The sequence below is a fragment of the Hyaena hyaena genome, unplaced genomic scaffold (genome assembly GCF_003009895.1).
Source record: "Hyaena hyaena isolate Hyena2069 unplaced genomic scaffold, ASM300989v1 scaffold_504, whole genome shotgun sequence".
In the NCBI taxonomy this organism is placed as follows: Eukaryota; Metazoa; Chordata; class Mammalia; order Carnivora; family Hyaenidae; genus Hyaena; species Hyaena hyaena.
The window spans coordinates 1369320-1391091 of record NW_024081137.1 but is presented as its reverse complement, the minus strand read 5'-3'; the positions used below and the strand labels follow the sequence as shown (position 1 = coordinate 1391091).

The 21772-nt window shown below is 44.8% G+C and overlaps 1 protein-coding gene and 1 pseudogene across 1 annotated transcript in view; one reads left to right on the top strand and one right to left on the bottom strand.

Annotated features, from left to right (window-relative positions):
• Positions 1–21772, bottom strand: part of FNDC7 (fibronectin type III domain containing 7) — a 31736-nt gene that overhangs the window by 9031 nt on the left and 933 nt on the right. Inside the window, exons 3-10 of the mRNA XM_039254973.1 lie at positions 16607–16861; positions 15419–15679; positions 11196–11453; positions 8088–8342; positions 5865–6122; positions 5029–5283; positions 3606–3860; positions 170–430 (exon numbers count right to left, since the gene is read on the bottom strand). Coding sequence (XP_039110904.1) covers positions 170–430; positions 3606–3860; positions 5029–5283; positions 5865–6122; positions 8088–8342; positions 11196–11453; positions 15419–15679; positions 16607–16861 — 2058 coding nt within the window. The remainder of the gene's footprint in view (positions 1–169; positions 431–3605; positions 3861–5028; positions 5284–5864; positions 6123–8087; positions 8343–11195; positions 11454–15418; positions 15680–16606; positions 16862–21772) is intronic.
• LOC120247177 lies at positions 13455–13555 on the top strand (annotated as a pseudogene).

Sequence of the window (21772 nt, the reverse complement as noted above, 5' to 3'; positions counted from 1 at the left end):
AATTCCAAAGAATTTTGAGCTCCCCATAGCCAGATTCTGCTTGCAGCATCTAGAAATTTCACAGCTCTTTGACCTTCCTAACATAGCAAATAAGTGTGATTGCTCTGAATCTGAACTGACGGATTGAGTTCAGGGTTAGTTTTAAATAAAGGGTTGTGACGTGCTCTACCTGAATATATTTTTTTTGGACAGAAAGTCAGCTTCAGTCCTGTCTCAGCAACTGGTGAGACCATCACAGTATACACATCTCCACAGGGTATCTCGGTGACATCACAAAAACTGAGGCCAGCGCTTGGGGCACATGTGAAAACGCCTTTAGAACCGTAGAGGTCGGTGCTGTAATTGGTAGAGCCCCTGGCAGCCTGCCAGTAGATTCGGATGCCGTTAGGGCCCAGCCTATATAATTTCACTCCCAAAGGGCAGCAGGCACCTGAGGATAGAAACAGACACAAATCACTTATTCCACCATCAGATAAACGTGGCCTTTATTACTGTGGAGAAACAAGTAACCTAAATAATATATGATTAGAGCATTACTGGAAGGGGTACTCAAGTTCTTTCTGTGATGGGCCACATGATTAGAAACCCATGTGTGATGCTGAGGTGAGCCAAGAATTTTTAATAGAGAACAATAGTGAGTCAAAAAGTCCCCACTTGGGACGCCTGGGTGGCTCAGTCGATTAAGCATCTGACTTTGGCTCAGGTCATGATCTCACCGTTCCTGGATTCAAGCCCTGCTCTGTCGTAGACAGCTCAGATCCTGCCTGGAGCCTGCTTTGGATTCTGTGTCTCCCGCTCTTTCTGCCCCACCCCCACTCTCACTCTGTCTTTGTCTCTCAAAAATAAATAAAATGTTAAAAAAAAAAAGTCCTCACTTGGTGGGGCGCCTGGGTGGCTCAGTTGGTTAAGCTTCTGACTTCAGCTTGGGTCATGATCTCACAGTTCCTGAGTTTGAGCCCCGCACTGAGCTGTCTGCTGTCAACACAAAGCCCATTTTGGATCCTTTGTCCCCCTCTCTCCTGCCCCTCCCCCTGCTTGCACTGTCTGTCTGTCTCTCTCTCTCAAAATTAAATAAATAAACATTTTTTAAAAATCTCCACGGGGCGCCTGGGTGGCTCAGTTGGTTAAGTGTCCGACTTCGGCTCAGGTCATGATCTCACGGTCTGTGGGTTTGAGCCCTGCATCAGGTTCTGTGCTGGCAGCTCAGAGCCTGGAGCCTGTTTCAGATTCTGTGTCTCCCTCTCTCTCTGCCCCTCCCTCGCTTGTGCTCTGTCTCCCTCTGTCTCAAAAATAAATAAACTATAAAAAAAATTTTTTTTAAATCTCCACTTGGCAGATACATATTTTATACAACTCAAGCTATGTGAGTCAAATGCATAGAATCCTTGTTAAGATCTTTCATAATGCCCTAGTTTCACAAGATTTTAGTGGGATTGAATTTATATTATCTGCATTCAGCTTTTTTTTTTAGGTGTATTTATTTATTTTGAGAGAGACAGAGACAGTGTAAGCAGGGGAGGGGCAGAGAAAAAGGGAGAGAGAGAATCCCAAGTGGGCTCTGTGCCACCAACTCAGACCCCAACACAGAGCTCGAACTCATGAAGCCATGAGATCATGACCTGAGTCAAAACCGAGAGTTGGATGCTTAACCGACTGAGCCACCCAGGCGCCCCATTAACTGCATTCAGCTTTAATTGAAAAGTCCTATTTGCTGAGCTGAGTAGCATGACACCTGGGAAGTAGTCACTTATACAACAGTCGAGTCACCAGGCTTTGCTCGTCCACACTTGGTCCATGCTGGCTCACTACGTCCTTCTGTTTTCTTGTCTAGATGCCTGGAGCAGACTACACACATTAGGTGTCAAGTAGGGCACCAAATGGTGGCTTACTCGGTAACAAAAATTAAAATGTTGTAGAATGATTAAAGCATTCAATTATAGGTAGGTTCATTTGATTTATCCTTTCTTTTAAAGAAAGGTTTTTTACATGTGAAGATAAGCAGTGGGCCATATTCCCAAAACTGGACCTCAGAGTAAGAACTTAGGCAGCAAATCTAAGATAATGGTCGCAAAGAAAGTACGAAACAGCTTACGTATGTGTAGCATGTTATAAATGCTTTCACGCTATAGTTACTACTATTTATCTTACCAACGAGGAAACATCAGGGAAGATAAGGCAACAAAGCTTATAAGAAACCATGTCTTTTTTTTTTTTTTTTAAGAGCGAGAGAGTGTATGTGAGTGAGGTTTGGGGGGTGGGGGTGGGGAGAGGCAGAGAGAGAGGGAGAGGGAGAGAGAGATTGTTAAGCAGGCTTTTGCGGAGCCCCATGAAAGGCTCCATCTCACAAGCCTGAGATCCTGACCTCAGCTGAAACCAAGAGTGGGACACTTAACTGACTGAGTCCCCCAGGTGTCCCAGAAGCCATATCTATAGACTCCTAGTTGCAGACTCTTTCTACTGCCCCTGGGGTGGCAAGACTATATTTTAGCTCTCCCATCCTGTGCCCTGGGGCAGACACCAATCACAAACTGGTGATTGTTCTCTTTCTCATTATGAAGGCATTTTCAGGAGTTTTCTTTTCTTTTCTTTTTTCAAAACGGTGCTCCAAACAGCTACTTCAGTGGACTAGATTCATACAAGAGAATCTTATTTGCTAACCCTGTACCACTACCCTCCACTGCTATTCCCTAATGATTTGGTCTCTGTGAAGAACAAGATACAATACTGTCAGTGTAGCCGGTGCTTTTTTAGCCTGTTGAAATAAGAAACCATTGAAGGAGATGGAGTGGTTTAGAAGAGAGAGGTAATAGCATAATAATGAGAAGAAAAGAACTCAAGCCAAATAGAATGTGTGACCTCAATGCTCTCTGGAAACTCGGCAGGACTGAGTTACTCTGTGCACCGGGTAGCTGCGCCATATAAAACCTGTCCTGCCTTCAGAAACAGTAAACCCGAACCATGTCACCAAAGAAATAATTCACCAACCGCCAACAGAAGCCGCTGACGCTTTGAGGTTCCAAGTCAAGAGGAAAATTGTAAACATTTTAGAAAGTAATCTGAATTTATAATGCTAGCAGGATGGAGATGCAGGCATCTTTTTAAATGAGAAGGAGGGGTTTATGTCTGGATTTATAATAGTCAAAGTCCTGGGGTGCCCAGGTGGCTCAGTCGGTTGGGCCCAGCCTATGACTCTTGATTTCAACTCAGGTCATGATCTCAGTTTTGTGAGTTCAAGTCCCATATTGGCTCTGTGCTGGCATCTTGGAGCCTGCTTGGGATTCTCCCTCTCTCTCTACCCCTCCCCTGCACGTGCTTGCTCTGTCTGTCTCAAAAAAATGAAAAAACACAGGGGCACCTGGGTGGCTCAGTTGGTTGAGCATCCAATTCTTGATTTCTGCTCAGGTCATGATCTCACGGTTCATGGATTTGAGCCTTGCATTAAGCTCCGTGCTGACAATGAGGAGCCTGCTTAGGAGTCTTCCTCTCCCCTTCTTCCCCTCCCCAGCTCAAGCTCATGCTCTCTCTCAAAATAAATAAATAAACTTAAAAAAAAATAGTGGAAGTCCTTGTTGATACTCTATAGCTGGAATTTAGAATTCACTTACTAGAGGAATAACTTTGGTAGGCGCAGTCTGCTGTCAACCCAGTGGCACTAATCGCTTTTAATGCCACTGTGTAATTGATGCCGCATGTGATACATCCCAGGAGACACTGGCTTTGGTGGGTGAGACACTTCGACTGTCCGCTGTGTGACTCCAGAACTGTCACATAGGTTTGGGCCCTGGTCCCAACAGTCCAGCTCACGTTGATTACTGATTGGGTGACCTGAGTTAGTGTCAGACCAGCAGGACAGCACGGCACTTGAATGGGGAAAAAGAGAAAGATAAGCGGGGGATTTATTTCCACTGCGGGTTATTTGTGGGGAAATGACCAAGAATGGTGTTTTGTCTGTATCTCATTCAACATCCTGTATTTCTCAAATCTTCAATTAGTAAGCCAAACCTCCTTTTGTTAAGCACAATCTCATTCCCTCTGATACATCATTTAACACCAACTGTATGTAGGGGTTGTTTTCCCCAAGAACGCAGAGCACTAAGTGGCTGTGGGTAATGTGAGTTTCCTCCCAATGTTTTCAGAATAAGAAGGAAATCCTTTGTTGTTTCCCAACTTGGACAATTCCAGTTGCAAATTTCAAAGCAATGGCTATACTCACGTCTTCTCGCAATATAACATTTCATAGCCTTTGCAATTAAATATATGTTGCCTTTTTCATGCATTTTCTAGTACTTAATTGATATAAAAGCTTGCAATATTTTTAGCCACCTAAGAATACCACAACCAATTCTCAAATTTTCAGGGACCCATTGAACAGGATATAGGATATGTAGAATCTTCCTGAGTATTGGGCATATTCATTTCAATTTTTTCAGTCCAACGTGCCATCCATTGTATATAAGAGAAAATAATATCCAAAGGCTTTAAGTAATTTGCTGAATTTCACTCACACACAGCACTTTGAAGCTGTAACAGCTTTCTTTCATCAAACCCCTACTGTGTATGCGTCAGGCACCATCCTAAGTGCTTGCAGCATTAACTAACTTAACATTCACAGCCGCCTGAGCAATCCATTCTCCCCCTCTTACCAGAAAACTGAAACTCAGAAAGCATTTTATACAGCAAGGTTTGAAAGGGCTGAGCCAAAGAAGTAAAACAGAAGCCAGCTCATTTGGTTACTTGTTCACTATTTCGGGAGATTATGTCACAGAGGAATGTGAATTCAAATCAATGTTTTGCAGCGTCCTCTGATGCCAGCCCAGGAATATATTAGAGCCTTTTGATGCGATTTTTACAGAACCTGTGTCCAAACATGGCAAGTTTTATTTTCTAAGACTGGGGCTGTGTGAAAGGCCAGTGAGTGTAATGTATTTCTATCACATTTAGGGTCTATCACATAAGAAAGTTCGTGTCTTGTGACGATTTCTAAGGACCACACTGAAGTCTGCGTTGAGGCTGGCGGCAGCCACCTACCTGTTTCCAGGGGCACGCTGAAGCTGGGCAGGCTCCTCCCTGCCTGTGTTTCAGCCACCGCGGTGACGGAGAACACGGACCCGCAGGGCAAGCCGCCCATGGCGCAGGACTCTCCGGTGCTGCTGCACCGATACAGCCCTTCCTCCCCCTGGGCGGTCACCGTGTAAGTGGCAGCGTCATTAGTGGATCGCCAGTGCACGTGAATCATGGAGGATGCATCCTTCGAAACGTTTTTTATTTCGGGACTGCAAGGAGCTAAGAGATTTTAGATTATTAATTGAAACAGCGTGAGTCACAGACATCAGGTGTGCCATCTGGTCTAAATGTGATTCCCCCCACCCCCACCCCCCATGAGATCATCCCTACTTTCAACCATCACGTGCATGTAGGCCAGATTCATAGCGCCTTTGTGTGGAAACATGGTATTAGGTTCCTTCAGCATCTCACTCTTCGGAAAATGTTAGGGGTATTTTTGAACTCCAAACGCAAAAGTAACTAAGACGAATGTTTGCAGCCTTAACCCTCATGCTGTGAATACAGACGCCCCCACCCCACCCCCCACCCCACGCCCGCAAAATCCGGAGCAACTGAATGGCTAAAGTAATTACCGGGGAAGCTTTCCACTCTCCCCATGACCTTCTTTTTTGTTTTCTCCCCCCCCCCCCACTCGCCTTGTTCTACCTACTCTTCTGCCCCTCTGTAGGAAGAGAGGGGCTCCGATGGTCCCCACAAAGAGTGGTTTTACGGTTCTTGCTGAATGCCCATCCTGAAGGGCATGCCGGTAGCTGGGGTGAATCGTTCAGACGGCAGTGAAGGAGATCACAGCTGTCTCGTACCTGTGGTTACAACTCGGGAAGTACACGACGTATTGCTGCCCCGGACTTCGCTGAAGGAATACACCGTGATGTTGTACTTGGTGTCACAGTCTAGAGCAGAGAGGGTGCAAGCAGGAGCGGTGTCGTTGCACTCGACCACGTGGAACCCATCGACAGCCTTGGTCTCATAAAGTTCGGCACCACGGACAGGAGACCAGACAATCTCTACTCTGTCACTGGACACTAACACAAGGTTAATGTCGCTAGGACAACAGGGGGCTGAAAGCAGGAGCAGAGAGAGAAAACGGAGGTCAGTAAAGGACGAGGTTGTCACAGGGGAGGCCATTGAGTCCTGATCTCCAAGGGCCGGAGCCTCTGCCACAGCCCTCCTAAGTTGCTCCAAGAATCTCCTCCAGGTCTTTCCACCTGTGATCTTGACCTAACACCCACTACCTAAAGGCTAAATCCTCTATGCATGATGTCCAAGGTCATTACAGCTACACCCACTCTACATGTTCAAGCTGTGCCTCCCCTCACCAATTCCCTCAATCCCCCACCCTACATGTGCTCTCATTTCTTTATGCCTTGAAGACGGCTAACCCTGTATTGGAATGCTGTTCCTCTTTTCTGCCTGATAAAAATCATACCTAATCTAACTTCCAGATCCTATCACTCTTTCCAGACCCTAACCAGATAAAAACGAGGGCTAGAGGTGGGCCAAGGATTATTGTATGAATACAACTTAGAACAGACCCTATGTTATGTCATGGACAAATTCTGACAAATATCCAGCGTGGCTTGGAGTTTCCTGGGATGCCCTTGCCCCACTTACATTCCATCCATCTTTAAATATGCAGTTCAAGGCCTTCTGGAAGACCCTCCTATGCTTTTAAGACTTGATTGATAGCCTCTTACTCCATTTTCCAAAGGCACCAATTATTTGATTCCTTCATCTTGGTAAAATTTATTATAATCTAGCTAGTTACACATAATGATATTATGTTTTTATTTGTAAATATGGTTCATTTATTTTAAATCACTCACTCCATTCTTTCTTCAAAAATCAAGCATTTCCGGGGCGCCTGAGTGGCTCAGTTGGTTAAGCATCCGACTTCAGCTCAGGTCATGATCTCGAGGTTTGTGAGTTCAAGCCCCGCATCAGGCTCTGTTGTGACAGCTCAGAGCCTGGAGCCTGCTTCAGATTCTGTGTCTCCCTCTCTCTCTGCCCCTCCCCCACTCTTACTCTGTCTCTCAAAAATGAATAAATGTTAAAAAAAATTTTTTTTAATCAAACATTTCCCATATGCCTCAAGGCTATAACGAGCCTTGAGGATGAAGAGGTAAATAAGGGCACCTGGGTGGCTCAGTTGGTTGAGCATCTGGCTTCAGCTCAGGTCATGATCTCACGGTTCATGGGTTCGAGCCCCGCATCAGGCTCTGTTGTGACAGCTCAGAGCCTGGAGCCTGTCTTCGGATTCTGTGTCTCCCTTTCTCTCGGACCCTCCTCTGCTCATGCTGTCTCTCTCTCTCAAAAATAAATAAAAATACATTAAAAAAAATTTTTAAAAAGAGGTAAATAAAACAGTCCCTGCTGTATAGAAGATCCAAGTCTACTGGAGCAGAATAATAATAATGATGATGCTAATAGAAATACTTTGCATTGTGCTTTATCACATGCAAAGACCTATTTCATTTTCATGCTCTCATTATTATGTGTCCCATTTTGCATACTAAGGATGCTAAGGAACTAGCAAGGTAATGTCTTTATCCCCATTTTTCAAATGAGTTAGTGGTCAAGTTAGGACAATTAGGACAAGTTAGGACAGGTGTCCTGCTGCACAACCTTCCACACCAGACAGCGCCTTGCCATTGCATCTCTGTTTTCGGGTCTTGGGGGAAGAGTGAATTCCGGATAGAGACAGGAGGTTTGAATCCCCTTCAGCACCTTGCACAGGATGCTGAACACTCGGATCTTGGAGGGTTTAATTTTTCAGAGCAGGTGTGAACGACTGTATTCTCTGCTCTCTTTTCACTCCTAAGCCTTGCATCCTTGTTAAGGTTGTGTCCATGAAGCCGACATTTCCTGCTCTGGAAAGAATGTGAGAGGAGAGATTCTCTTTCTGTTCTTGGCCCTGAATGACTCCCAGGTAGCTTATGTCAGTCAGTTAGTGCAACAGGTGATCTGTGCTGCTGCTGAGCTTAGGGAACTCAAAACTCCCTTTACAAGCATCAAGTTCAACTTACCTGTGGTATAATTGAACACATCGCCCAGAGGACTCTGCCCTGCCTTGTTATAGGCAAAAACACTAATAAAGTAAGTGAAGCCACATTCAGATAAGAAACTGCACTGGGTGAGGGATGTGTTGCAGTGGACTTCCAAGCCATCATCACTCTTCACAAAGGCCACATAGTAATCACCCAGATCTACATTGGACCAAGCCACAGACAGGTGGCCTGGAGGATCTTCTTGGATGGTCACTCTTTCAGGTGCACAAGCAACTAGGAAACAGTAAATAATGAACAGCTATAAGAGTCTTGCAAGAGATTTTCTTTATATCTTTACAATTGTCCGGGTATCACACGCCATGGACAAGGAATAAACAAATGGTACGTGCAAACCAACGAGACATTCTCACATGTTGTAAGACTTCTCTCACACAATACATGCTAGACAATGTCAGAAACGGGCATGGATGGGGCCCCCCGGGGGGCTCAGTGGGTTAAGCGTCCAACTTCAGCTCAGGTCATGATCTCACAGTTTGTGTTGACAGCTCATGGCCTGGAGCCTGCTTCGGATTCTGTGTCTCCCTCTCACTCTGCCCCTCCTCCGCTCACACTATGTCTCTCTTTCTCAAAAACAAACATTAACAAAAAAAATTTCTTAATCATAAAAAAAAAAAGAAATAGGTGTGGACCACCTTAGTTAACATTGCCTGTATTTCTTTTTTTTTTTTTAATTTTTTTAATGTTTTATTTATTTCTGAGAGAGAGAGAGACAGCCTGAGCGGGGGGGGGGGGGGGGGGGGGGGGGGGGGGGAGACACAGAATCTGAAGCAGGCTCCAGGCTCTGAGCTGTCTGCGCTGCACAGAACCCGATGCGGGGCTCGAACCCATGAACCGTGAGATCATGACCTGAGCCAAAGTCGGACGCTTAACCCACTGAGCCACCCAGGCACCTCACATTGCCTGTATTTCTGTGTTAAGGCAACGCCAGGATCAGCATAGAATGAAGGAATTTCAAATGAAGTTTATTCTTTCAAGCTCTAAGCTCTTAAAATTTTAGCCATCTCTAGTGGAAATCCTCCTAAAATATATTTCACACCTTCTAGGGCCCAGGAAACACATAGCGCTTTCTAAATATAGTTCCTTTATTGAGAAGTATGGGCCGTTCCCATGATCATGACTGATTGTTTGAAAAGATTTTTTAACATCTATTTATTTTTGAGAGACAGAGAGCAAGCAGGGAAGGGGCAGAGAGAGAGAGGAAGACACAGAATCTGAAGCTCTGAAGCAGGCTCCAGGCTCTGAGCTGTCAGCACTGAGCCCGATGTGGGGCTTGAACTCACCAACCATGAGATCATAACCTGAGCCAAAGTCAGATGCTTAACTGCTTAACCAATTGGGCCATCCAGGCCCCCCATGACTGATTGTTTTATATGCAAACTGATGCCGCCGGACTGTAAACGTGCAGGATTACTTCAGTGGCACTGTACCCTGGCTGCACATTAGAATTAACTGAGGAGCTTTTATAGACGAGTCATACCCAGACTCCACTCCTAGCAATTCTGATTTAATTGATCTTACGTGGATTTTTTAAAAACTCCTCAGATGCTCTTAATGTGCCTCTAAGATTGGGAAACACTGGAGGGTTCTCTCCTGCATTAAATGACTGTCTTGGATCTGCTTTGCTTTTAAAAGTATATTCTTACCTTTTCCTTCACTCTAGCATTCCAACCTCATAACCATTTCTAATAGGCCATCTGGAGTAGATTATAACTGTCAAAAGGGAAGCCAAATCACCAGGTTTGCTATCAGCGACCTTCATGTAACATAACTATAAGAAATTGTGCATCAGGGTGCCTGGGTGGCTGAGTCAATTAAGCATCCCATTCTCGATTTTCAGCTCAGGTCGTCATCTCACAGTTCATGAGATCCAGCCCCATGTTGAGCTCTGCACCGGCAGCATGGCGCCTGCTTGGGATTCTCTCTCTCTCTCAAAATAAACAAATAAACTTAAAGAAAGGAAGGAAGGAAGCAAGCAAGCAAGCAAGCAAGCATCTGAGGGCTTGGCTGTATTTGTTCCTTGTAAAATACACTGCATCAGCTTGGTGATGGCTCTTTTCCTTTCTGTTAAGAAGTCTTTTTTTAAAAAAATTTTTTAATGTTTATTAATTCTTGAGAGGGAGAGAGAGAATGAGCAGGGGAGGGGCAGAGAGAGAGAGGGAGACACAGAATGTGAAGCAGGCTCCAGGCTCTGAGCTGTCAGCACAGAGCCCGATGCAGGGCCCAAACCCACGAACTGTGAGGTCATGACCTGAGCTGAAGTCAGACGCTTAACCGACCGGGCCACCTAGGCGCCCCTCAGAAGCCTTTTAAACTCAGGATGACGAAGTTCTCTCTGTTGGGTAAAATGGATATTATTGTGATTATCTACATTTTCTTTGGCTTAGAGGATTAAAATCAGGCAAACCTGGGCTTGAATCCTAGCTCTAGCACTTATTATTGGTGTGCTTTTGGAAAAATCACTTCACTCTCAGATCTAAATGTTTTTATCTGAAAAAGGAAATAATACAGCCTACGTCACTGAGTTGTCATGAAAGTTAAATAAAATGATGTATTTATAGTGCCTGGTACATAGTAGCTCTTCACTAAACGTTAGTTCCCATCACTAAAACACACAGATGTTTCTAAAAAGAGGAGTAAATCTCCACCTATGGAAGCCTTCATTTCTCTGATAAGATGAAAGTGAGAAGACAGTTGAACACATACTCAGAATTAGAGACTGCCCACGTTTATCTTAAAAAATAGCTCCCACCCGGTGTAGGTCTGTGAAACACGATGTAAAAAAGAGGCCACTACTGTACTGCACAGTTAGAGTTGTGTATAACTCCAACTAGATCCTAGAACTTTTACAGTCTTACCAAGGATAAAGAAAAGCAATTAATGAGGGGCGCCAATGCACGATATCTGGTTTCACTATCATGTTATTAAAACTCCTTAGAATGTCCAATTCAAGGCTTTCACTTAGACCAGGCTTTCATTTTCATTGCTTCCAGAATGTTCTGTAACATTGTCAGGTGATTACGTTTCCCTTAGGACAGTCACACCGGCTTGTCCCTCTTGTTCACGTACCAGTTTTTAGGGCCTCCGGAGAGGTTGACTTGCTAGACCCCGCATCGTTACTTGCTAAAACTGAAATCAGGTACTCAGTCCCACACTGCAGGGAGGAGATGGTACACGCACTGCGAGTCGTGCTACAGCTCAGCTCCGAAGACTCACTTGAAGCCATCACAGTATAGTTGAAAACTCCTTCCGTGGGGACCCACGAAACAGAAGCCTTCAGAGCCCCACTGTCAAAAGAGACTTGAACGTTGGCTGGGGCACGAGGACCTAGATATTTGAGGAACAATTAAGATTTTGTAGTAGCCTCAAGGATCCAAGTAAGATTTGGCCTAACAGAGCTTGGAGGATGAGGTACCATTATAGTAGATAATTGCAAGTATTTAAAGCATAAAATTGGGACTTAGGGTAACACATCTGTCATTGACTATGCAAACTCATAACTAGCTATGTGACCTTGGCCATGTTATTTAATCTGTTATTTGCTTTTTTTAATTGTGCGTAAAATAGATCTAATAAGATCAGTCTCTAACACATATAGGTGCTAAATAAGCATATTTTGAATGAGTAAATCAGCGAATGTACAACTCAACAAGTAATTGAATAATTAAATGAAATTACAAATGTGAGGGGCTAAAAAGGCCATATGGGTATGCTATTACTAAGTGGTAAGTCAGATATTCTATTATTGAAAGATGAAGCCGAACAGAGTAGCTTCAACAATATCTCTTCTTTACTTTTTTTTTTAAAGTAGGCTCTATGCCCAGCATAGAGCCCAATATAGGGCTTAAACTCATGACCCAGAGATCGATCAAGACCTGAGCTGAGATCAAGAATTGGATGCTTAACCGACTGAGCCACCAGGTGCCCTTACTTTCTTTTTAAGATATTATTTTACTTGAAAAATTTTTTAATGTTTATTTTTGAGGGAGACAGAGCCCAAGCAGGGGAGAGGCAGAGAGAGAGAAAGAGGGAGACGCAAAATCTAAAGAAGGCTCCAGGCTCCAAGCCTGATGTAGGGCTTGAGCTCACGAACTAGGAGATCATGACCTGCGCTGAAATCGGACGCTTAACTGAATGAGCCATCCAGGAGCCCCTTTAAGATTTTATTTTTAAGTAATCTCTACACCCAACATGGGGCTTGAACTTACAGCTCCGAAATCAAGAGTCATGTGCTCTATAAATTGAGACAGCCAGGCACCCTTCCCTTCTTTATTTTTGACACCTAAGACTTTTTCTGTAAGAGCTTTTAGGTCATAACTGTTTCCAGAAGAGTGGAATTTCACTCCATTCTAAATCAAAGGGAACGAAGGAAAGTATCAAGTGTGATGGTCATACATTAGGGCAGTCATTGTAGTGTCTCCCAAAACTTCCCTCTACATTCTTAAAATATGCCTTCTTCGCAGGGTTGTCCTTTTGAAAAAACTTGAGGAGTGTCCTTTTGGGCAGGCGATCTGTGCTGTAATGAGGCCCACCTGGCAGGCATTAGAGACCTGCGTGCATAGCACTGAAGCAGAAACCAGCACCTTCTGGACACACGTGAGTTATACAGGCAAGGCCCTGTTTGAGGAAACAGGGACTCAGCTCATCCTCTGCAGGGCACGCACCTGCCACGTTTCTCCTACAGGCCTTCCAGGTCCTACAGGACCCCTTCCCTGCTTCATGGTTAGTGTACCTGCAGACGCAGATCTGCTCCAAGGTAATTCTGGGTTCAAGGCTAGTAAGGGGAGCCCGACCAAGCTGGTTGTCCTAGTGTTTTAGGACAACCAGCTCTTCCCACATGGGGCATGGGAGAACCAGGAAAAATGAGTAGAGTACTGGGGGTTGTTGGGGGCTGAATTGACTCCCCTCAAAATTCATAGTTTGAAGTCCTACCCTTACTACCTCAAAATGTCATCTTATTTGAAAATGATCATAGTAGATGTAATTAGTGAAGAGGAGATCATTAGGGTGGGACCTAATCCAATATGACTGGGTCCCTTATAAAGCCAGAAAATTCGGTGCTCGATTTGGCAACACATATACTAAAATTGGAAAATCAGGGTGCCTGGGTGGCTCAGTCGGTTAAGGAGCCTACTTCGGCTCAGATCATGATCTCACGGTTCGTGGGTTCAAGCCCTGCATCGGGCCCTGTGCTGACAGCTCAGAGCCTGGATCCAACCTGCTTCATATTCTATGTCTCGCTCTCTCTCTCTGCCCCTCCCCTGCTCATGTTCTCTCTCTCTCTGTCTCTCTCTGTCTCTCTCCTTCTCTCTCTCTCAAAAATGAATAAACATTAACAAAATTTTAAATAATAAAATTGGAATGATACGGATTAGCATGGCCCCTGCACAAGAAATGACATGCAAATTCATGAAGCATTAACTAATTAATTAATTAATTAAAAAATGAAAAGAGCAAATCTGGATACAGGCATACCCTTCCAGGTAGAACGCCCTGTGATTATGAAGGGCGCCATCTACAAGCCAAGGAGAGAGGCAGGGAACGGACCCTTCCCCCACCGTCCTGGGAAGGAACCAACTGTGCTGACACCCTGATTTCAGACCTCTGGCCTCCAAAACGGGGAGACAACAAATTTGTGTTCTTTACGTTGATTTGCGGCACATCCTGAAGACAGCCCTGGCAAACTGATAGAGAGGCTAAATCTATACCCTAAGAAAATTCTAAACATGGGAAACAAATGAAAAGGAAAACTTTAAGAAAATGGTGACCTGTAGAAGACAGCTGTCCCTGACCCCGGCCTGATGTAGAGGCTTCCTCCGGCACCGCCCTGTGCCTGTAGATCCTTCTCTCTGAGTGCTTGTTACACTGAACTGTAACCACTGATTCGTGCCTTGGTCTCTCCTAGGATACAGTCAGTTCTCCAAGTGTAGGGATCACGCATTGATTTTGTAGCCCCGTCACCTAAACCACGCCTAGCACATAGTGGGCCCTCAGGTAATGTTTGTGGAGAGAATGAATGAATGAATGCCCAAGAAAAGGCCCCGGGGAGACTGGTTTATCACAGACATCCTGACTCACCAGACCCGGCAAGAATCACCTCAAGGCCACCTTGCTATGATGTCACCCTGGAGAAAGTTTTACAAAAGGCAATCCCTTTTCTCCCTGCATTTCTGTCTTGACCCATAGACAATGGGGCTTCCACCCCATCCTCCAAACTTGGGGCGTGTTGGAGACAACACTTCTGGTTTCTTCCCTCCCTTTCTTTTGTCCTCTCCAATGGATGAAACAGCTCATCTGGTTGGTGAGAGTCTGGCATAAGGCCACATTGTCAGTGGGTGGCTTACTCAGCCTAAAAAAAAAATATCCCGGGGCACCTGGGTGGCTCAGTTGATTAAGCATCTGACTTCAGCTCAGGTCATGATCTCACAGTTCATGGGTTCGAGTACCGTGTTGGGTTCTGTGCTGACAGCCAGCTCAGAGCTTGGAGCCTGCTTCAGATTCTGTATCTCCCTCTCTCTCTGACCCTCCCCTGCTCACACTGTCTCTCTCTCTCTCAGAAATAAATAAAACATTAAACAAAATTTTTTTTAAGTCCCTCTCCTTCCCTCTCTCTACCTCTCATTCTTTTTGGCTTACTCCAGCAGATGGGTTTGGGTTTCCATGTATCATGCAGCAGGACCCCCTTCAGTGGGGATGTGAGAGAACAGACACCATGCTCCAGCTTCTCAGCCTGGGCCTGGAGGAGAGGTGATGGGGAGCCCCACGGTGACCTCAGGCCTCAGCTGAGGTTTGGGGCAATGTGGCTGAAATTCTGATTCCCGCCACAGCATGAAGTACCCTAACAATAGGAACTTTATTTTGTCTGCCCTGGGTGTCTAGAACAATGCCCGCTCAAAGTTGGCTCACGCTCACTAAATGTCTACTGAATGAAATGAGTTCCTGTTTGTCCCAGGTCTTTCTGTGTATGCCGTTGGTCTGAACCTAGGAGGGGTCGGGGAGACCGGTAAACCTAGCAAAAGTCGTCCCCTGCTGTGTGATACTGAACGTGTATGCTTGAAATAAGTTGGTTATCAGAGACGGAGAAGCCAAGCCCTGTGTATTCTGAGCAGCATTTCTTTACACAGGCAGTCAGCATTTAAACTACCGTACTATAAATAAACTCATAATAAATGTAAATATCTTCTGCCAGCTGCTCTGTACTTATCAGTTAACACCTCTCTGGATGGCTACAAAGCATAACGTCTCATTAATCAAAACAGAGATTGCTTGGGGCCGAGCTGGGACGTCCTTACTTGTTCTCTGATTACAGGTGGAGTCGTCCCCAGGGGTACCATTGGCGTTCCACGCATAGGCCTTTATGGTGTAGAGAGTCCCAGCATCCAACCTGGTGAACGTCAAGGAGGTGTTTGTGGTATTCTCTTTCCATACTCTACCCAAACCATTGACTCGCATAATGGACACAGAGAATCCAATTGCCATATATACAGCTTCCCACTGCACAAGAATAGAGTCTGGGCTTGGAGAGCTTACTTCTAGAATTGGTGCAGCCAACACTATAAAGACAAAAACACATGTGTTTGCACTAGGAAACTCCCACAGAGGATAATTCAGATTTAGAAATAAATTAATTTGAGGTTGATCATCCATATGACAAAATAATTATTTGCTTTGGAAAAGGATTTATGGTAGAGTTCCATTATATCTAGGGGCACCTGGGTGGCTCAGTCGGTTAAGCGTCCAACTCTTCATTTGGCTTGGGTCATGATCTTGAACTCTGTGAGTTTGAGACCCACATGGGTGCTGTCAGCACAGAGCCTCCTTGGGACTCTGTCTCCTCTCTCTCTGCTCCTCCCCCGCCCGCACTCTCTCTCTCAAAAATAAACAAATAAACACTAAAAAATAATGGCTATCTAAATGTGTATTAATCATAAATGACTCAGCAAAGGAATGGGGAACAGAAAAACTTTAATATTAGGCATTACTTTCAACTGGAGGTTTATAAGAAATTACATAAAATATCCCTGTAATTATGGGGAACTGATAGTTTATAATATTTTTTTAGAAAATTTTTATGTTTATTTACTTATTTTGAAAAGGGGCAGAGGGACAGAGAGAAAGGAATGAGAATCCCAAGCAGGCTCTGTGCTGCCAGCCAAGAGCCCAATGTGGGGCTCGAACTGACTGTGAGATCATGACATGAGCTGAAGTCCAATGCTTAACCAACTGAGTCACCCAGGTGCCCTTAAAAATGGGGATGTTCTTAAAGATGCCGAGAATGGGTTTTATTTTCCAAAGCATCTGGAATTTAAATACCACCGCCTCCACAGATATCTGAATTCTCTAAACACCATTTGGTGGCTTTCGACTCTGGGCCCTGAGTAGGCACTCAATGACACAAAATTATATCATGTACTTGCAGCCTCAGTATAATGGATCCAGGTCACAAACAATAGCCTGACAGAGGACGAGGGTCCAGCTACCTGTCTTTGCCTGCTTCGGAAGCGATGCTTGGCTTCTCCCAGTCGCACTGATGGATCTGATGGTGATTTGGTACAAGGTCGCAGCCTTCAGCCCTGTCACAGTGCCTGGGGAATTGGTCACCATGGTTTCAATGACAGTGTCTCCATCTTCAGCCGTGAGGAGATAACTGGTGGCCCCTGGCACTGTGGCCCATTCCACAGTGATGCTGTTGCTGATTTTTGAATATGCCTGATCTATAGTGGGTATTTCGGGAGCTGGAAGAGATTTTGAAGTTGTACGTTAGCTAGGAGATCTATGAAGCTTATTCTTTCATCATTTTACTTTTCTTTTTTTTTTAAGTTTATTTATTTATTTTGAGAGAGAGAGCACAAGCAGGGGAGGGGCAGAGAGAGAGAGAGGAAGAGAGAGAGAATCCCTACCAGGCTCCACACTGTCAGCACAGAGCCTGACATGGGGCTCAAACTCATGAACTGAGAGATCATGACCTGAGCCGAAACCAAGAGTCAGATGCTTAACTGACTGAGCCACCCAGGTGCTCCAACATCATTTTACTTTTCAAACTAAATCATTTTCATGTCATCCTTGAGACATAAATGTTGCCCTCATTTTCTTTTCTTTTCTTTTTTTTTTTTTAAGAGATTTTATTTTTAAGTAATCTCCACATCCAATGTGGGGATCAAACTTACAACCCCAAGATCAAGAGTCCCATATGCTTTACTGACTGAGCTAGCCAGGTGCCCTTGCCCTCATTTTCAAGATCAAGACAAAACAGAGAAAAAGAAAGGCAAAGCTACTCTCCAGAAGACAGCCAGAAAGCTCAAACCTCTCATTCAGGAATGGGATTTCAAAGAGATTTTTCCCAGTTGCCTCTGGGATAATTTGTACTTTTGTACTTTTCAAAGGGTTAAATCAGAGTGGAGAGTGGGCCCCTGCCTGGCTCAGTCTACAGAGCACGCAACCCTTGATCTCAGGGTTGTGAACTCAAGTCCCACGTTGGGCATTGAGCCTACTTAAAAAAAAAAAAAAGAAAAGAAAAGAAAAAGCAGGGAGTGATTGTGGGAAAGAACTCTGAGAGGAAGGAGAGAGTCGTTAAGGGGCTTCCTTCCAGGGGCTTCCACGCTGGTTTGGCACTCAGTGAACTTCCGGGCCTTCCCTGCTGCCACCAATCTCCCCTCCCCGCCTCTCACCTGTGCTCCACTGCCTCGGCCTGACGGCCAGGGTCTCACCTCTGCTGTGGCTGTGTCTCCATCTTGTGCACTTGCACACTTCCCACAAGGGATCTAATCTAATGGAGGAAGAGGGAGCATTGAGTTCTTTGTTTTACAATCGCTCTATCGCACTTTCTTTCATATTATCAGAGTGGAATCATTTTTAGTTTTTCTCCCACCCCCCATCAAAACACCTGGCCCAGCATAAGAAGTAGATGCAGCGGTCTTTCCTCACCTGGGCCACGGTTTGTCTGTGGGACATGAATGCTTATGTCATGAGTTTATATAAGGCATTCCTACACTTCGGGTGAGGGGTAGGAGACACAGCATAGTAACAAGATTTACAACATTGCAAAAATCCACAGGCACAAAAGTGCCCTGGGTGTAGGAGGTCCAAGTGGAAGAAAAGGTCAAACAGAGGAACCGGCACTTAGCCTTTTATGTCCAAAGTACTGCATTTGCCGGGTAAAATCACTATATGCCAAATTCAAACCTAGAGGGCAAAACGAAACTATAGGGCAAAGAGGACAAAGGGTAACTATAGGCCAAATGTGTAATTTACCAGGATCAACTCCCTCCCCCCAACACCCCCCAGACCCCTACCCGCCAAGTCCCTATGTGCACGACACAGACAACTTCTCTTCCTGCACCAACAGCCCAGAGGGGTGGCTTTGGCAGCAACTCAGCAAGAGCCAATCTGCAGGATTGAACAAAGTCTCCACTGTGCACTGGCCAGACATTCCTTGAACATCACCCAGGACTGTCTCTCTTGCCACCGAAAGGGGGGAAACTCTGAAAGTTACATACGCTGGGGAAAAGTCGCAGACCTGCTCATCTTAGCCATTGGCCAGCAGCAGGTGACTCTGCAGGAAGCACCCATGTCCCCTCTCCCCCCATCATGATAGAAAGCCCCAGAAAAGGCCCCACTTTCATCCCCCCCCCCCACCAACTTATCCCTTTTCTGCTCTCAGCTATTTGTCCTGTGTTATGTCTTCTTTCCTCCAACTAACTTGGTGGTGTCTCTCAACCCTTTTTTCCTTTGTCCCCATAATTCGTCTGATCTTTTGTGTCAGCCAGTCCTCCTCATTGCAACGGGCTAACTTCCTGGGAAAATGACAAACAAACTAGACATCAACATACAAGGCCTGACAGTGCATTCAGAAGTGGTTTGAGAGGCATCTGAAAAAGGGCCTGACAAAGGGCCTGAGGTCTCCACAGAATTCGCCCCATTGAACTGTGCAGGGAGAGGCACAATTGCTCAGAAGGAGTCACGCAGGAAGCCACTGTCAGCAGGATGAAACCCAGGAGAGCCTGGTGGAAAAAGCACAGGACTGGGATCCAGGAAGTCTGGGTTTGAGCCTGTCTCTGCCATTTATATTTGCATGTGAACACGTACAAGTCATTTAACCTCTTCTGGTCTCAGTTTTTCCCTTCGAGAATGCGGAATATTAATCATTTCTACATTTTAGGATTTACTTTGAAATGTAAAATATCTACATCTTAGGATTATTGTAAGGATTAAGTTAAATACTGTGTGGGAGGGCGCTCTGAAAGGTGAGAAGGGCTAGTGTGTGTGTGTGTGTGTGTGTGTGTGTGTGTGTGTGTGTGTGTACTAGGACGAGCAAGCTTTGGGTTTGGAAGAGCCGGACCACATGACTGCCATGGACAAGTCCTAGACGGTGAAACTCTGGGGAGTCTGGGGTAAGCGCAGGAGAGACAGGTTGCCTGTTTTACTGGGTGGCGTCTGACCAGCGGCAGCAGTGAAAGATCGACACCTCTATACTATGCTTCCCTTAAAGAAACGAGAAGCCTGAGTGGGCTGTGTAAGGCTCCGTAAACTAGCCGTTCTTCTCTCTTTCTTAGTTCTGTGTTTGGCCCACTTACCACTTTGATGAAAGAGAGAACTTTATTCTCTAGATTTGCAGTCAACCACCCTGATCAGTCCAAAGTGAAAGAAACCCTTTGCTTCTCCGTATCTGTGCATTCCATCGACTCTTAGAGATCTAAATTAGCTCATGCAGGGGTGCCTGCATGGCTCCGTCAGTTAAGTATCTGACTTCGGCTCAGATCATGATATTGTAGTTCGTGAGTTCCTGAGTTCGAGCCTTGCATCAGGCTCTGGTGCTGAAACCTTGGAACCTGCTTCAGAGTCTGTGTCTCCCTCTCTCTCTGCCCTTACCCTGCTCACACCATCACTCACTCTCTCTCTCTCTCTCAAAAATAAATAAACATAAAAAAAATTTTTTTTGAATAAAAAAAATAGATTAGCTCATGCAGCCCCAGTGGCCAGACACAGATAAAGAGCCTGTTCCAGAACCCAAAGATAATCAGAATACACACACCCAAAATGGACCCTCCTCTACAGGAGCAATAAAGCACATCCCATTTATTGAAAAACCAGGATGAATCAATTAATAGCATCATTGGTATCTCAGCCTGCCCCATTCTTTCTCTTAAATACTGTGGATAGCGTTGGACTAAAAAGGGCCACGTTCTGAGGGCTCAGCGTCTCCTTTGACCTTCTAAGACACAGAACTAGATTTTTGTGCTAGATCTTTGTTCACCGAAAGGCCACTTCTAAAAAAAAAAAAAAAAAAAAAAAAGTCACTTTGTATATGGCTGACCAGTCCTTTTCATTGCTTCCTGGTGAATCGTGAAGGTTTCTCAAGAATAATGTAAGCAATAGGGGCGCCTGGGTGGCTTAGTCGGTTAAGCGTCCGATTTTCGCTTAGGTCATGATCTCGCGGTTCATGGGTTCGAGGCCCGCGTCGGGCTCTGTGCTGACTGCCAGCTCAGAGCCTGGAGCCTGTTTCAGTCTGTGACTCCCTCTCTCTCTGACCCTCCCTTGCTCGCGCTGTCTCTCTCTCTCTCTCCTAGAAATAAATAAAAACATTAAAAAAATTAAAAAAAAAGAATAATGTAAGCGATAAAAATAAAACAGGAGATAATGTTTGAAAGCTTATTGCACATGCATGGATTTTCCAGGTCAGCTGTCTGTAACTATGTCAAATTTTTATTATTTTATTTTTTTTAAATTTATGTACTTATTTTGAGAGAGAGAGAGAGAGAGAGAGAGAGAGAGAGTGACAGTGCAGGAGGGGCAGAGAGAGAGGGACAATCCTAAGCAGGCTCTGCATTGTCAGCACAGAGCCGATGCAGGGCTTGAACTCATAAACTATAAGATCATGATCTGAGCAGAAACCAAGAGCTGGATGCTTAACTGACCGAGCCACCCAGGTGCCCCTATTTTATTTTATTTTAAAAATTGAGGCACCTGTCTGGCTCAATTGGTAGAGCATGTGACCCATGATCTCAGGGTTATGAGTTCAAGCCCTGTGTTGGGTGTGGAGATTACTTTAAAATAAAAAAAAAAAAATCCTTGGGGCACCTGGATGGCTCAGTCTTTTAAGCGCCCAACTCTTGATTTCTGCTCAGGTCATGATCTTAAGGTTCATGGGACTGAGCCCTGCGTGGGGCTCTACGTGAGTGTGGAGCCTGCTGGAGATTTCCGCCCCCACTCTCTCCCTCTGCCCCTCTCTCCTGCTCATGCTCTCTCTCTCTTTCTAAAAGAAAAATTTTTTTAATCTTTTTAAAAATCCGCCCAATTTTTAAATTGCCTTAATTGTACTTCCTTTTCTGTGGTAAACAAAATAATAAATAAAAATTGTTCTCATGTATGTTGAATTGCTACGAGACCTTACTGGTGATATAATCAGTATTACATGGGTCCTCTAGCTAACTGAAATCTCAATTGAACATAAATTTCCTCTAAAGAAATTATCCTTGGCTTCAATCACTTATTCAGGAAAAATGATGGTAAAATCTTTTTAAAAGAAAGACTTTTTCTAGTTCTAAGTTATCATTTCCTGTATTTTAAGGATGCACTATTACCAGTGTAAAATCTTTTCTTATAAAAGTAGAGAATCCTGAGCTTTTACTCAAAAACATGTCTAGTTT